Here is a 17,176-nt window from a genome sequence, read left to right on the forward strand (position 1 = left end):
TGTTAGTACCAATTGTTCCCCTGCTGGGGATTCTATGTCGAGACCCCCATATTGTATATATATTTGGTCCCAAAAATTGGTCTTAACTGTTCGGCACATCCCTGGGGATCTTCTATCAGGGAGGTCAGTTCTTTCTTAAAGTTACGCACTTCAGTACTGGTCAGGGGCACATTTACGAAACCGAGACCCTCTCCCATGGGAACTTCCCGCAGTGGTCTCATCCAATTGGTTTCTGGCTTATTAGGTCTGGGTTCCTGCTCCCTGGGAAATGAATCAAAGGGTTCTGCCCTTTCTTCCTGAAGAGTCTCACGCTGTTCTGAATTAAAGTTACCTCTCTCTCCTGTCAACAGAGGTGGTAATCAAGTGCTTTGTGAGCAAGTTATCATACCACTCCTGCTCTCTTCTCTCTTCTCTAGTGGTGGGGGAGGTGGGGAAGGTGCAGAAGGGTAGGTCATAGGAGGGGAAGGAAAGATAGGAGCCGGCATAGGAGGAACATAAGGTGGAGGGAGGGAATGTAACACATCCCAACCCTGTGATTCAGGGACAAAAGGTTCCTCCTCTCTCTTATCCCTGAATTCTTTCTCATTCAAAACCAGTTGTTCAATGGGTCCCTTGAGCCAGCAGGCTGCATATTCCCTGCTCTCAACATTGTCTTTCTGGTTTTGATAGAGCCATAGGTTCAAAGCTTGACACATCCATTCATCCTCGGATCCGAATTTTGGCCAGTACACGGAGCTCCCTTTAACCGGGTATTTAACCCATTCAATACCACAATACCTGACCATTGTCAGTTTGTCTTTCCCACGGGTCTTTCCTGTGCCCTACTCAGATAACATCAACCCAAGCGGGCTGTACGTAGCTATCTGGTGTTCACATTCTGAACCAGGACTACAACAATACCTGACCATTGTCAGTTTGTCTTTCCCACGGGTCTTTCCTGTGCCCCACTCAGATAACATCAACCCAAGCGGGCTGTACGTAGCTATCTGGTGTTCACATCCTGAACCAGGACTCTCTTCCTTGCTACTCATTATTCCCATACTTATAAACAAGTAAAATTACTCTTACCGAGTTCCAGTAGCAATGCTCTAGCGCGCTTCCTTCCATCGTTTGTTCTCAATGCCTCTTCTCGGATATCACTCGCTTCTTCCACTGACCAGCCACCCGTCGCCCGTGAGTCCAGCTGAATCAGCCGGGGTGCACCTACTCTCGTCGTCGGGGTACTCTGTCAGTGGAGGGAGTGTGATCCCGGACGAGCCCCCATTTGTTAGAAATTAAAGTACCTTTAAAGAAATTGCTCGAGACAAAAATTGAGAACAAAGAACATTTATTACTACAACAATGCAAAGTTGGGTGCTTCCCCTTACCCTGGGAATACACACACATACTGGGGCTCACCCAACTTTTATACAGTCAATTTCAGTATCAGAGTGCCCTCCCCCTTACATTCTTCTGCCCCCTGGATGGGTTTGGCATAGGCAATCCTTCCTGCCTACGTGCAGTTTCAGTACACTTGGAGGACCAGGGGGTATCCTGTGGGTGTCCCATCATGTCATTGTCCTTATTCACACCTTCCTGATTCTCGGGGCTACAATCTCTTGGTATGCGGAGTTGACTCATTCTATCTAGGGTTGGCTAATTTCATATGTATAAATCTGTGTATGGTTAGCTAATTAGATATGTAGGACTTGGTACTTCTGTCCAGGGCTAGGAGACCTTTATCTGATCCAGACTACCTCAACTTCCTACATTCTATTGTACCTTACCATTCCTTTTCTTAGTCTTATGGTCTTGTCACAAAGACTAGAAGATTCTTATGTTAATCGTGCTGACTCTGCTTTCCTGCATCCTAATCCCCAAGCTCATCCTGTTTGTACTGGTTACAGCCATTAACTGATGAATTTTAGTTTCTTCCATGTTCATAATTTTAGATCAATTTTCCCATCTCTCACAGAAGTAAAGTTAGTCTGAATAAGATAAGGATCTTCTAGCCTAGACAGAGTCAGCAAGTTCCGCATATGTAATTAGTAAGCCTTGGACAGAATTAGCATCTACATATAAGAGTTAGTAAGCCCTGAGGGTTGGGAAGGTGTGAATAAGGACAATGACATGATGGGACACAGACATGGTCCTTGGTCCTCCAAATTCACAGAAACAGCACGTAGGCAGACAGGATTGCAATGCCAAACTCATCTAGGAGGCAGAAGAACGTAAGGGGGAGGGTACTTCTGTACTGAAATAAACTGTATAAAAGTTGGGTGAGCCCCAGTGTGTGTGTGTATTCCCAGGGTAAGGGGAAGCACCCAACTTTGCATTGTTGTATAATAAATGTTCTTTGTTCTCAATTTTTGTCTCGAGCAATTTCTGTGAGGGTACTTCTGTTTCTCACACCATCATCAACATCCTCAGCTGGGTCCGACCCAACGTTTTCTGAATCTGATCTCTGCTTATTGTCAATCACCTGCTACGCACCCTCACCAGCCCGGACCTCCCTCGCCGGGCCCAGCCCAATCCCCACCCCCATCATTGAGCGTAGTTTCCCCGCTTCCTTTCTGGCGTTTCCCCTTTTAAAACTCCCAACATGAGGTCTACCCGTCTATTTGCCCCATTTCGGGCCAGTTTTACCCACCACCCCCTCCCCGCTGCTTTTTTCCCCGCCCCCCTTGTTCCCAGCCCCAATGAAACACTTCAGTCCCCCGGGGGTACATTCCACCAGGAAACGGCTCGGGGAAGCCCCTGTGCGCATGTGCCGGGACGCTCCTCTGATGGACAGCTCCCCCCCCTCCCGTGCTACGTCCGCCCCGTCAAGTGACGGTTTCCCAAGCGCAGGCGCGTACGCACTGACGTCACAGGGGCCGCAAGCGTTCCTCGGCAGAGTTCCTTGAGCAACTTGCCGGGCCACGAAGGAGGCCGCTGTCTGGGCCCAGTTGTGGAGGTCAGATTTGCCCCGGGCGGGCGGAGCGGGAGGGGTCCCTAGTGGAGCTGCGCTGATCTGAGGTGAGCGGCACCAGGGTCCGGCCGGGGCCTCGTCCCCCTACAGTTGGGCCGATGGGAAGACGGTCCCACACAGTGGAAGGGGGGAGAGGGACAGATAGGGTCCCACACAGGGGGAGAGGAAGAGGGAGAAGACAGGGTCCCACACAGGGCCAGGGGGTGGGGAAACAGGGCACAGACAGGGTCCCACACAGGGTCAGAGGGAGTGTGGACAGAGGACAGACGGTCCCACACAGGGCAAGGGGGAGGGGTCTGACAGGGTCATTCACGGGGCAAGGGGAAGGGGAACAGGTGTCAGATGGGCCCATACAGGGCAAGGAGTAGGGCGGGGAAGAGGACCTCTGGCAGGGATGGTCCCTCCTTTCCAGTCCCCCTGATTCCCCCCCACCCCCCCCTATTAGATCTATCGGCGATTCTGCTGGGGAGAGGCCGGTCACCTACTCCGGGTGCGGGAAGGGCTTCACCCAATTGAACTGCCTGGTGAAACACAAGCAGTTTCACACAGAAAGTTTTGCACAATGTGGAATATTTTAACATCGCTCACTCAAACACGAGTGGAAGAGAAAATTATTACCTAAATGGTGTCCAATTTGGAAAAGGAGAGATGCAATGAAACGTGGGTGACACTGTGCACAAGTCATTGAAAATGTGCATGGAGGTACAGCAGGCAGTGAGAAAAGCGAATGTTGCATTATAGAAGAGGATTCGAGTACAGGAGCAGAGAGGTTCTACTGCAGTTGTACAGGGCCTTGGTGAGACCATACCTGGAGTATTATGTACAGTTTTGGTCTCCTTATCTGAAGAAGACATCCTGGCCATAGAGGGAGTGCAAAGAAGGTTCACAGGATTGATACCAGGGATGGCAGGATTTGCATATAAAGAAAGGCTGGATCGACTAGGAATTTAAAAGATTGAGGGGGAGCTTATAGAAATGTACATTGTCAATGTAAAGTATAAGTTTTGAATTTTTGTGCTAGTTGGAGACTTGGACACAACAATCTAACCCAAAACAAAACTTATTTTTATTTTTAATTTTAGAGATCCAGCACGGTAACAGACCCTTCCAGCCCACGAGCCCGTATCGCCCAAATACACCAATTAACTGACAAACCCCGTGAGGATTTTTTGTGGAGGCTGGGAGGAACCCACCAAGGTCACAGGGAGAACGTACAAACTCCTTACAGACAGCACTGGATTGGAACCCGGGTGCCTGGCGCTGTAATTGCGCTGCGCTAGTCGCTCCGCTCTGCTAGAGGAACTCAGCAGGTCGAGCAGCATCGGTGGAAGAGAAAAAGAATCCCCAACGTTACGGGCCAGCGCCTTCCGACATCCAGTCTCCTCACAGTTTCCAGGAGCAGAGCGCACCCAGAATTGAGGTCTCCCTTGTTTCTGGGGTTTGCGATGTCCAGCGAGAGGACACTTCTTACCTTGTCCCAGCCTCGGTTTTGATTTAACCCACTGCCCAGCTGTCCGAGATCTTCCATTGGGCTGTGCATACGCTGTGTGCCCCGGGGCAAGACTGCATTGATTTATATCCTTGTCACATAGCAATGAACCCATTTCAGGGACACCAACGGGTCCACACCGGGGAAAAGCCTTTTGTCTGCCTTGAGTGCGGGAAGGACTTCACTGATTTGTTCACCCTGCGGACACACCAGCGGGTCCACTCTGGTGACAGGCCCTTCACCTGCTCCGAATGCGGCAAGGGCTTCACCCAGTCCTCCACCCTGAGGACCCACCAGCGGGTTCACACTGGGGAAAGGCCCTTCACCTGCCCTGAGTGCGGCAAGGGCTTCACCCAGACCTCTGACCTGCGGAGACACCAGCTGGTCCACACCGGGGATAAGCCTTTCGTTTGCCCCGAGTGTGAGAAGGCCTTCACCAGGTTGTACAGTCTTCAGATACACCAGCGGATGCACAGTGTGGAAAAGCCATTCACCTGCCCCGAGTGTGGTAAGGGCTTCACCCAGACCTACGACCTGCTGACCCACAGGCGGGTCCACACTGGGGAGAGGCCCTTCACCTGCCTCGAGTGCGGGAAGGCCTTCACTGAATCGTGCAACTTGCGGAGACACCAGCGGATCCACACTGGCGACAAGCCCTTCACCTGCCCCGAGTGCAGCAAGGGCTTTACCCAGTCATCCAGCCTGACGGCGCACCAGCGAGTCCACACTGGGGAGAGGCCCTTCACCTGCCACGAGTGTAAGAAGGGCTTTACCAACAGGTCCAGCCTTAAGACGCACAGGCGAATCCACACCGGGGAGAGGCCCTTCACCTGCTTCAGCTGCGGCAAGAGTTTCACCCGGTCAGATGGCCTGTTGAAGCATCAGCGGGTCCACAAGTGAGCCAGATTCTGTTGCTGATCTGACCCCACACCCCTGACATTCTAACCAGGGTTGGACCTTGTCCTTCATCCTGTTCTCGTCCAGCTGATCTTAATCCGTAGCTGAATGTACTTGGCACATGCCAAATAAATGACCTGGACCTTGACATGCAGCGAGTTGTCTGTTGAATAGCAAGGGCTGTTCTTGGGTATCAGTTAGGATTATTTGAATGGTCTTTCTGCTGTTGAACCACAGAGCGGCACAGAAATGCGTCATTTTGCCCATCTATCCTGTGCTGAACTATTATTCCGCCCATTCCCATTGACTGAAATACAACTGATAACTTTTCCCTCCTCTCCCTATTCTGGTGATGGAGGGAACCTAGCCACTTGGGGAGCAGAACCTGGGTGGGTTAGAGTCTGGAAGCCTTTGCCACAAGTGGGAATGAATGTTTCGTAAACTCATTTGGAAAGACAGAAGTGAATGAATGTTTTCTGAACCAAGGGGTATGGGGCATGGGTGGGCATTCGGAGTTGGGTCGCGGATCAGTCTCGATAGTTCATAAACTTGTTCAGCACAGGCAGAAAACAGGCCATTCAGCCCAGCTTGTTTCTGCTGGCCCCATTTGGCCCACATCCCTGTTACACCCTTCTGATCCATGTTCCTGAATATATGTCTTTAAGTTCACCTGCCTCCACTTCTTCCCCTGGCAGCTCATTCCACATGCCCACCACCCTCTGTGTAAAGTTAAATAGGGGAGTCTGCAGACGTTGGGTCTACAGTGCGATACTGGAGAAACTCAGCAGGTCACTCAACATGTATAAGTTAACTAATGTTTTGGGCTTGGGCCCTTCATCAAGTTCTGAGCAAAAAGCAGACAGTCACCTGAATAATGAGGAGGGAGAAAGAGGGAGAAGCTCACGCTAACAGGAGAGAGGTGGATACAAGTAGGCGGGAAGAAGAGGAAAAAGCTGAGATGTGATGGGGGGGGGGTAACTGGTTGGGAAGGGGAGTGGGGAGCTGGAGGAAAGGAAATGGGGAATAGGGAGAGAAAGTCTCACGGTAGAGGTCTAATGAAAACTGATGTTAATCCCATCTGATTGGAAAGTGTCCAGATGGAATATTAGAGGTTCCTCCAATTTGCAGGTAGCCTTGGTTTGACAGTGCACGAGGCCTTGGACAGACATGTGGGTGTGGGAATGGGGCCTAGAATTGAAATGGTTGCTCACTGGGAGGGACAGCAAAACGTGCTCAACAAAACGATCTCCCAGTCTTGTGTCCAGTCTCTGACATAGAGGAGGCCACATCGGGTACAATATTCCCCCTTGGGTCTGTTATAAATCTTTCCCCTCCTGCCTTAAATTTAACCCCCCCCCCCCTGCAGTTTTAGAATCCCCTGTCCTGGGGAAAAGATGAAGACTGACGATCTTCTCCATACCTTTGGTGATTTTAAAAATCTCCATAAGGCCCTGCCTCCCTCGGCCTCCCCTGCTCCAGCCCCTCCTTACAATTCACAAGAATGTTGAATCCCTTTTTGTGGCTCTTTCAGCTTCGTTTGAGGCAATTTCTCCGCGGTCCTGCAATTGTCCATTCCATTTCCTCTGGGGCAGAAAGGTTGCTGTAGCGATTAGCACAACACCATTACAGTGCCAGCGATTGGAACCGGTCCTGGGTTCAAATCCCAAGCTGTCTAAGGAGTTTGTAATTTCTCCCCATTCCTGCATGGGTTTTCCCCAAGGGTTCCGGGTTCCTCCCATTGTTCGAAATGTATTGGGCGTGGGGTGTAGGTCAATTGGATGTAAAATGGGCAGCATGGACTCCTGGCTATTAATGTGCTGCATGTCTAGTCTTCATTTTATTTATTAAATTTGAGCTTGTGTCCACCTCCCTTTCCTACAGCTTCTCCCAGACTGATCCATCTCACTGCATGCAAGGGGTTCTCCTCATGCCAGCCCCAATCATTTTGTAGCCAACTCCTTTGGTTTTTCTGCCTTGTATCAAGTGGGAATTTCTCTGCAAGATCCACAACCTTAAACAGGATCCCACCACCAGACACACCTTTCCTCTCCCCTCTCCCTAGGGACCCACTCCCTTGCCGACTCGTCCCTCCCTCCGAGAACCATCCCTGTGACGACATCATCAAATGCCACACCCACATCTCCTGGCTCGCCCCTCAAAACAGTCCTTAGAAGTGAAGCAACACTTCACTTGTGACTCTGCCAGGCATCATCCACTGGATCCAGTGCTTACGCTGGGCCTTCTACATGACGGGACACAGACTGGGAGATCACTTTGTTGAGCACCTTCCCTCTGTCCGCTGCAACAGCAAGGACCTACCAGTTGCCGACCGTGTCAGTTCCATGTTCCATTTCCACACTGACATGTCAGTCCGTGGCCTCATTTTCTACCAAACTGAGACTGCCTGCAAATAGGAGGAACGAGGCCTTGTATTCTGTCTCGGCAATCTCCAACTATGAATATCAACTTCTCAATATCCTTTAACACTATCTCCTGGCCTCTCCTTATCCCTCTGCCTCCTGTCCAGCTCTCCACCCTCTTCCTGTTCAATCAGAGAGCTCCCTTTCTGTTATGCAGCTTCACATGGACCAATTTGATTTCTCTAACCCCTTGAGACAATGCCTGAACTCCACTCTAGGTTGCGAGCTGTAAGACCATTTGTGAGAGATCTACTCCAGGTTATGGGCCGTGAGCGTTGCATGGTGTATGATGGTAAAGGGTGGATGTTCCACTCCAGGTTGTGGGCCGTGAGTGATGCATGGTGTACGTCGGTTAAGGGTGGAGACTATTTTAGAATATCCCTGGGAGAGGCTGTCGTGTCCGACCCATTGTAAACTGTAACTAGACATGTTCCTTCATTAAAAACACATAAATGCTTGAGAAATTCGGCTGGACTTCCAACGTAAAGATATATTCCCGACGTTTTGGGCCTGAGCCCTGTGTGTTTTTACCACAATTACTGCATCTGCAGACTTTTCTGTTTCATTTGTGTTCCTTTACTGATTGGTGCGCTGTGCCCCTGTTGTACACGGGATGGCAGGTATCCCCGCAGCTGCATAGGTTTTCCCATGCCTCCAATTTCCTCTCACCGTTTGAATCATCCTGGGGATGTAGGTCATTTGGGTGTAAATTGAACGGCATGGATTCATGGGCCAAAATGGCATCTTAGTGCAAACATATTATAATCATTCTACAACATTACTATAAATAAAAAAAATTAAAATAGTAGCATACGAAAAGTAAAGCAGTGAGTCTAATGGCTGACCTTGTGACGCTGAGTGTTCGTATTTTGGCTCCTGAACCTTTTACCCGATGGTAGGAGAGGGATAACCATGTTGAGGAACTTCGGGGGGCATCCGAGGCACTCTAGTATTTGCCAAAGTCCTTTCCTACTCACGGTGTTGAAGGCTTTGGTGAGGTCAACAAAGGTGATGTAGAGTCCTTTGTTTTGTTCTCTGCACTTTTCTTGGAGCTGTCTGAGGGCAAAGACCATGTCAGTAGTTCCTCTGTTTGCGCGAAAGCCGCACTGTGATTTTGGGAGAACATTTTCGGCGACACTAGGTATTATTCTATTTAGGAGACTGTTGTCATACCCACACTCCTGTTCGGCTCTGAATCATGGGTCCTTTACCGGCATCACCTACGGCTCCTAGAACGCTTCCACCAGCGTTGTCTCCACTCCATCCTCAATATTCATTGGAGCGACTTCATCTCCAACATCGAAGTACTCGAAATGGCAGAGGCCGACAGCATCGAATCCACGCTGCTGAAGATCAAACTGCGCTGGGTAGGTCACGTCTCCAGAATGGAGGACCATCGCCTTCCCAAGATCGTGTAATATGGCGAGGTCTCCACTGGCCACCGAGACAGAGGTGCACCAAAGAAGAGGTACAAGGACTGCCTAAAGAAAGCTCTTGGTGCCTGCCACATTGATCATCGCCAGTGGACTGATATCGCCTCAAACCGTGCATCTTGGCGCCTCACAGTTCGGCGGGCAGCAACCTCCTTTGAAGAAGACCGCAGAGCCCACCTCACTGTCAAAAGACAAAGGAGGAAAAACCGAACCCCAACCAACCAATTTTCCCTTGCAACCGCTGCAACCGTGTCTGCCTGTCCCGCATCGGACTTGACAGCCACAAACGAGCCTGCAGCTGACGTGGACTTTACCCCTCCATAAATCTTCGTCCGCGAAGCCAAGCCAAAGAGAAGACAAAGAGGAGAGGGAAAAGGGCGCGACCTGATTGGTGGGGGTCTTTGAGGATAGAGGCTGTTTCACTCCACAATAAAATCTGGCACGTCTGGAGTTTATTCTTGTCCTGAGAGTTAGCACCTCCATACCAGGCAGTGATGCAACCAGCCAGAATGCTCTCCACCTGTATCTGTACAATCGGTGGAGGGAGAGACTTGTGTGTGTGTGTGTGTGTGTGCGCTCTGCTTTTCCACCTATACCCCCTCCGTTTTCATTGCCCCACACACCCTCCTTGCTTCACCATCTCTCTGGTCCCTTTCCTCCTCCCCCCAACCACCATCCCTGTCTTTCACCCACACCCTCCAGTTCCCCTCCCCTTCCTCCAATCAGAATGTCCCTTTCTCAGCCTGATGTCCCTTTACTCCCCCCCCCCCCATCACCTCGAGGCTCTATTGCAACTTTCTCCTGCCACCTGCATTCACTTGCCAGCCCATGTGCCTTCCCCAACCCCCAGCCCAACTCTCGGGTGAAGGGCCCTGCTCGAGACATCAACGTTGATTTTATTCCCCAGATACTGCCCGACCCACTTGAGTTCCCCCAGCATTCTGCCCTGCTCCAGCTTTCCAGCATCTGCGGGCTTCTCGTTTGGCCTCCTTCACTACTGGACCCCAGTGTGGGTTTGAACATCTTCAATCAGCGGGTGGTCCAAGTTCACCCATGCGAGCTCACTGCTCTTGGCTGAAATCTCTTCCTGAGAAAGTCCACCTCTGACACTGTATGACACATCATACTGGATTCTCGTGTCCGAGTTTTGGGAATTGGAGAGAACGTTCAAACCTTGGACCCCACAGGTGTGAGTTCAAGTTCAATATCATGTATAATCAGGTGAAACAGTGTTGTCCGGGGTAGGGGGAGGGGGGATGGGGGGATGGGAGAGAGAGAGAGACACACACACACACACACGACATTGAATTAGACATTGTTCTTACGGGGGAAAGGGGAGAAGCAACTAACTAGATGTCTGCCAGTGGTTTGCCTCAGGAATCAATGCTGAGCCTATTGTTGTTTGTCATCTATGTCAAAGTTCAGATTTGTTGTCTGAATACATACATGACATCACATACAACCCTGAGATTTTTTCCTGGCAATTAAAAATGGAACATGCTTCAAAAGTAATTAATGCAATAAAAAGGATACTGATGTAATTACATATAAACCTCAAGAAATAAATTATCATTTTGGAATTTTTATATGAAATTATTTACTTTGAAATCTTTAGATGAAACTAAAATAAATGATTATTTATCACAGATAATATTGCCTAGGTTAAGTTTAGAAAAACAAACAACACGATGTACAGTTTACTGAGGCAGAAGTTAAAGAAGCAATGAATTCTTTACATAGTAATAAATCTCCAGGAGAAGATGGTTTCCCATCTGAATTTTATAAAGAATTTAAGGATCTATTAATTCCTATTGTTATGCAAGTATTCACAAAAGTCTACTCTTCCAGAATAATTTTTGATGTGATTCCTGACAAAGGTTCCTTTAAAAACCTTCCTTGTATTATAAAATAGTAGCAAAGATTTTGGCAAATAGAATCAATAATTTGTTACCTACATTAATTAATATGAATTGTACAGGGTTTGTTTAAAAAAAGACAATCTTTGGAAAATGTAGCTAGATTTCTTAGTATAATTCATCTAGCGCAAAAAAAAGGTGACTTTAGTGTTTCAGAGGCTTTAAATGCAGAAAAGGCATTTGATAGTTTAGAGTGGGACTTTTTGTTTAAGGTATTAGGAAAGTTTGGATTTGGGTTAATTTTAAAAAATTTTAAATCTTTGTATAATAGTCCTAAAGCTAAAGTAGTAACAAATGGACAGGTTTTTGTGCCATTTAACAAGATGGAGTAGACAAGGATATCCCTTGTGTCCAGCTTTATTTGAGTTATAGAACCATGTACCCAGATGATTTGCTCGGATTTACAAATTAAGGATTTGGGGTAGGTTGAGAGGAACACAAAATCATTTTATTTGCAGATGTTTTAATATATTAGACAGAACTTGAGTTATCTTTATGCTTAACTTGAATGATATGGGTAAATTTTGGGTTGTAAAATAAATTGGGATTAAAGTGAAATTATGTCTTTGACAGTAGGTGACTTTTCTCATGGTCAGAGGGGTACGCAGTTTAAATTGCCCAAGGAGGATATTAAATATTTAGGGATACATAATTTGCATCAGTGTTGCAGAAGAATTTGCCAATGATCTTGAAGGCAGACTACCATCCACATCACAGGAAGACAGGACCAGTGTTGAGGAACAGTGGACGGCCTTCAGAGACGCTATCTACACCACCGCCCTCGAACATCTCAGAGCAGCAACCCGAAGAAACCAAGACTGGTTCAATGAGAATGAAGAAATAAAGGCACTACTAATGGAGAAACATCAACAGTACAGAGCGCACCAGAACAACTCCTCATCTCTAGCCGAGAAAGATGCCTTTACCAACGCAAGGTGCAGAAAAAACTTCGCAAGATGCAGGACAACTGGATCAGCAAGAAGGCTGATGAAATTCAGGGCCATGCAGACAGCCACGACATAAAGCGCTTTTACGATGCACTTAAGGCTGTATATGGACCCCAGTTCTCTGGCTCCTCAACACAGATGAGACGCAGCTGCTGACAGAGAAGAAGCAGATTCTGGAGCGGTGGGCTGAGCACTTTAACAATGTCCTTAACCATCCTGCCAACATCAACAAGGAGGCCATTGCCCGCCTGACCCAGGTAGAGATAAACAAGAACCTCGACGCCCTCCCCACAGTAGATGAAGTCAGGAAGGCAGTGAAGCGCCAGGACACGATGCAATCCCTGATGAGGTATACAAAGCAGGAGGCCCTGTCATGATGCAAAAGCTGACTACTCTTCCAGTCCATGTGGAGAAAGGGACAGGTCCCGCAACAGCTGAAAGATGCCAGCATAGTCCACATCTACAAGAGGAAAGGCAACCGCCAGTCTTGTGACAACCACCCTCTTGTCCATTGCAGGGGAGATTCTGGCCTGCATCCTGCTAAATTGTCTTCTCTAACATCTTGAGCAAGGTCTACTCCCAGAAAGCCAGTGCAGCTTCTGTGCTGAACGTGGGACTGCGGACATGATTTTTGCTGTGCACCAACTCTAGGAAAAATTCCAGGCCCAACACAGCAACCTCTTCATGACCTTTTTCAATCTAACCAAGGCTTTCGATACAGTCAGCAGAGAAGGCTTGTGGAAGATCATGGAGAAGTTTGGCTGCCCCAGCAAGTTTATCACAATCGTCCGGAAGTTCCACGACAGTATGATGGTGAAAGTTCTGGATGATGGCAACGAGTCGTTGGCCTTTCCAGTGACAAATAGCATCAAACAATGCTGCACTCTTACCCCGACTCTGTTCAGTATGGTATTCTCTGCCATGCTGACAGATGCCTTCCATAACTATGAAGAAGGAATCCACATCAGATATAGAGCTGATGGCAGGTTGTTCAACCTCAGGCACCTGCAGTTACAAAGGTGCAAGACACTGTCATCAGAGACTTCTTGTTTGCTGATGACTGCGCACTCAATACCAGCACAGAGCAGAAGATGTATCGTGAAATGGACAGTTTCTCACAAGCCTGCGACAACTTCGGTCTCACTATCAGCACCAAAAGGACCGAAGGTATATACCAGCCTGCCCCAGGAAAGGCATACCAGGAGCCGCGCATCACAGTGAAGGGCCAGAACTTCCAGGTAGTTGACAACTTCACCTACCTGGGCAGCATACTTTCTCTTGCGCAGTGAACATAGACGCTGAGGTCAACAACAGGATTGCTAAAGTCAGTGCCACCTTTGGGAGACTCCGTGAGAACATCTGGGAGCAGCGAGGACTCAACACCAAGCTACTGTGCAGTAGTCATTACTACCCTGCTTTACGTCAACGAGTCCTGGACTGTCTACACCAGACACGCCAAACAGCTCAATCACTTTCACCTGAGCTGTCTCCGCAGACACCTCCACATCAGGTGGCAGGACAAAGTCCCCAACATGGAAATCCTGGAACGAGCTGGGGTCTGCAGCCTCCTGCTGAAAGCCCAAGCCAGGTGGGCTGGACATGTGGTCAGAATGCATTTCTTGCATCGATTTAATTATAAATTTGGTTACTTTATTCTTTCTGTTATGTTTGAATCCAAATTGAGATTGAAATCCCCTCCTATTAATATATTCCCTTGCGTATCTGCTATCTTCAAAAAAATATCCTGCATAAATTTTTGATCTTCTTCATTAGGCGAATATATATTAAGTAAATTCCAAAACTCCGAATATATCTGACATTTTATCATTACATATCTTCCTGCTGGATCTATTATTTCCTCTTCTATTTTAATTGGTACATTTTTACTGATTAATATAGCCACTCCTCTAGCTTTTGAGTTATATGACGCTGCCGTTACGTCCTATCCAATCTCTCTTTAATTTCTTGTGCTCCACTTCAGTTAAGTGTGTTTCTTGCACAAATGCAATATCAATTTTTTCTTTTTTTCAGTAAATTTAGCAGTTTCTTCCTTTTGATTTGGTTATGTATTCCATTAATATTTAAAGTCATATAGTTTAATGTAGCCATTTTATACTTTGTTTATCTTTCCCTTCCGTTTCCTCATCATCACCTTTCCTTCTCATCCATTTCTGCTTTCTTTCTTTGAACAGTTTATAAGACAACATTTTTAACACATCAAACATTCCCCTTATTCTCCTACCTAATATTTCTTTAACCCCATTGTCCCCTCCCCTTCCTGAGTTGCCCATTATCCCTTGTCGGGCAACCACATCTCCCCTCTCCATTTGGATTTGCGAATTCACTCGCAAGCGTCAACTGATTTTGCAGTGACCGTAATTTCTCCCTACCCAGCCCCCCAGAAAAGATTTCAATTTTTATATACAACAAAGGTCACTCTCTAAATTCCCTCTTTACTCCTCTCTTCCCCTTTTTTTCCCTCATTAATTCTTCTCTATACACTATATATTTTCTTTTAACTGCACATACACTTATGTAATATATGTATTATATATGTATATAGTCCTATACACACGTCTTTTTAGTTCGCAGTCTTTTGTACTCTTGTTACACGTCTTCATCTCTCAGTCTATTTTGTAATTGTTCTGCAAATTTTCGTGCTTCCTCTGGATCCGAGAATAGTCTGTATTGATGTCCTGGAATAAATATTTTCAATACCGCTGGATGCTTTAGTATAAATTTATACCCCTTCTTCCATAAAATCGCCTTTGCTGTATTGAACTCCTTTCTCTTCTTCAGGAGTTCAAAACTTGGGAGGAGTCACGTGATGGAGTAGTGGCCGGACGGTGAACTCCAGCCCTCTCCAGAAAAGTCGGAAAAAACAAAGGAAAACACAAAGGCACAGAAATAAAAGTTAAAGAAAAGTGAGTATAAAGGTGGAAAGAAGATGGCGACAAAAAAGAAAAATCAAAATCAACGGTAAGAAGAGAGGAAGAGAAGACAACGGAGGAAGAAGGAGAAGGCCTTACCTGTTCGAAGAGGCCCGCTGTGGAGAGAGAAACCCGCTTCCTCAGGTCGGTAGAAATTGGACTACAAAAATGGCTCGCTGAGCCGAGTAAAAGTGCGCAACCGCGCATGCGTATGAAAAAAAACACACCGACGGGAGGGGGGACCAGCTGGGGAGTCGATCTCCACAGCCAGCAACGACAGCTGCAGAACACCTGCAGCAAGAAGAGAACACAGAAGACAATGGAAACAAGAAAGAAGAGAAGAAAAGGGCAACAAAGAAACAACAGATGGCCAACCCAGAGGAAGAAGAAGAGGAAGAGTACAGTGAAATAGAAGAAGAAGGGAAAGGCAAGATAAAGGATATACTTTCTCTTGTTAAAGGATACATGGAGTCATTTAAAGAATGGCAGACACAGGAATTTAATGATTTAAGAAGAAGAATAAACAACACAGAAGAGAAAATGAACAAAATAGATATGACCTTAACAGAAATGGGAAAGAAAATGGACAAGATGGAAGAGCGGGCAGTAGCAGCAGAAATGGAGGTAGAGGACTTAAAAAAGAAATTAGAGGAATCTAATAAAAAAGCTATAGAGACACAAGAACTGCTAGCTCAAAAAATAGATATAATGGAAAATTATAACAGAAGAAATAACATAAAGATAGTGGGCCTTAAGGAAGATGAAGAAGGCAAGAATATGAGGGAGTTTATAAAAGATTGGATCCCAAGGATCCTAGGATGTCCAGAACTACAGCAAGAAATGGAAATAGAAAGGGCACATAGAGCATTGGCCTTTAAACCACAACCACAACAAAAACCAAGATCTATTTTAGTAAAATTCCTAAGATATACTACAAGAGAAAAGATACTGGAGAAGACAATGGAAAAAGTAAGAGAGGGCAACAAGCCACTGGAGTATAAAGGGCAAAAAATCTTCATTTATCCAGATATAAGTTTTGAACTCCTAAAGAAGAGAAAGGAGTTCAATACAGCAAAGGCGATTTTATGCAAGAAAGAGTATAAATTTATACTAAAGCATCCAGCGGTATTGAAAATATTTATTCCAGGAAAACAAAACAGACTATTCTCGGATCCAGAAGAAGCACGAAAATTTGCAGAACAATTACAAAATAGACGGACAGATGAAGACGTGTAATGAGAGTAAAAATGATCACGATTGATATGTATGTGGGTAAAGAGGTATAAGAGTGTCTTGGGTAAACTTATACCTCTCATTTTGTTCATTTTAGATTGGTCACAGTGTTTGAGCTACCGAAAGAAAATAGACACACACACCGAGAGCAGTTCAGTTTATACAAATGTTTATTACTAATTCAAAAGCTGATTTCACACTACAATATGCAAGCCCTTCCCAACTATACTTATCAACGCTTGGACTGGTCCCAACTGCCGAAGCGAGGCAACGACTGCACACTTGTAGTAGGTTGTCAGGGCGCTGGTAGCAGCTTCTCCACCTCCCCCGACCGGGACGTTGCTCGGACTCTGGCTGTTCTTCCTTCTTGACAAGGGGTGTTCCCACCCCTCGGAGAGTCTAAACTTCAGCAGCAGGACCACAGGCTTATATACCCCAAAAACAATTAATCATGTGCCTACTCCTTCTAATATTTGTCAGTCAAAATCAAAACTGAACATTACATTCTACAATTTAGAAGATTAATTATTATGGAACCAGGATGTTATAATTTCCTGGTTTATCTCGTAGATACAAAGACTTATTAAAACTTCTCGAGCAAGACAGGTTGTGACCAATTCGTCAATTTCAGAGTGTTGCATTTGACAACTGCTTTCCCTGGGCCTCACAGTGGAATTCCATTTCAAAGTGTATCTTCAGATAAGTCCCCATGGCTGAGTTTAATTACATCTGCTAGTTCTGAAAGTAAGGTGACCTGCGTGTGGACCCAGTGTCGTCAGTTCCACATAAGCAAAAAGCATCTGGGTACATGGTTTTAATCCTCCATTACATTCCACCCCTTGGTCACAATCTGTCATTTGCGAGGCCTAACCAGTATTTGAGTACAGAGGGAGCAAAAAAAGAGAAATCAAAACAACAATTACAAAGATAAGCAATGACGCGAGCAACCAACGGAGGATAG

At 46.6% G+C, this 17,176-nt stretch overlaps 1 protein-coding gene across 1 annotated transcript in view; it reads left to right on the plus strand.

Moving 5' to 3' along the window:
- Positions 1–2,841: 2,841 nt before the first annotated feature.
- LOC138761559 (zinc finger protein 850-like) overlaps positions 2,842–17,176 on the plus strand; it is an 82,190-nt gene continuing 67,855 nt past the window's right edge. Inside the window, exons 1-2 of the mRNA XM_069933875.1 lie at positions 2,842–2,997; positions 4,033–5,335. Coding sequence (XP_069789976.1) covers positions 4,545–5,335 — 791 coding nt within the window. The 5' untranslated portion in view covers positions 2,842–2,997; positions 4,033–4,544. The remainder of the gene's footprint in view (positions 2,998–4,032; positions 5,336–17,176) is intronic.

The sequence above is a fragment of the Narcine bancroftii genome, chromosome 4 (assembly GCF_036971445.1).
Source record: "Narcine bancroftii isolate sNarBan1 chromosome 4, sNarBan1.hap1, whole genome shotgun sequence".
Lineage (NCBI taxonomy): Eukaryota > Metazoa > Chordata > Chondrichthyes > Torpediniformes > Narcinidae > Narcine > Narcine bancroftii.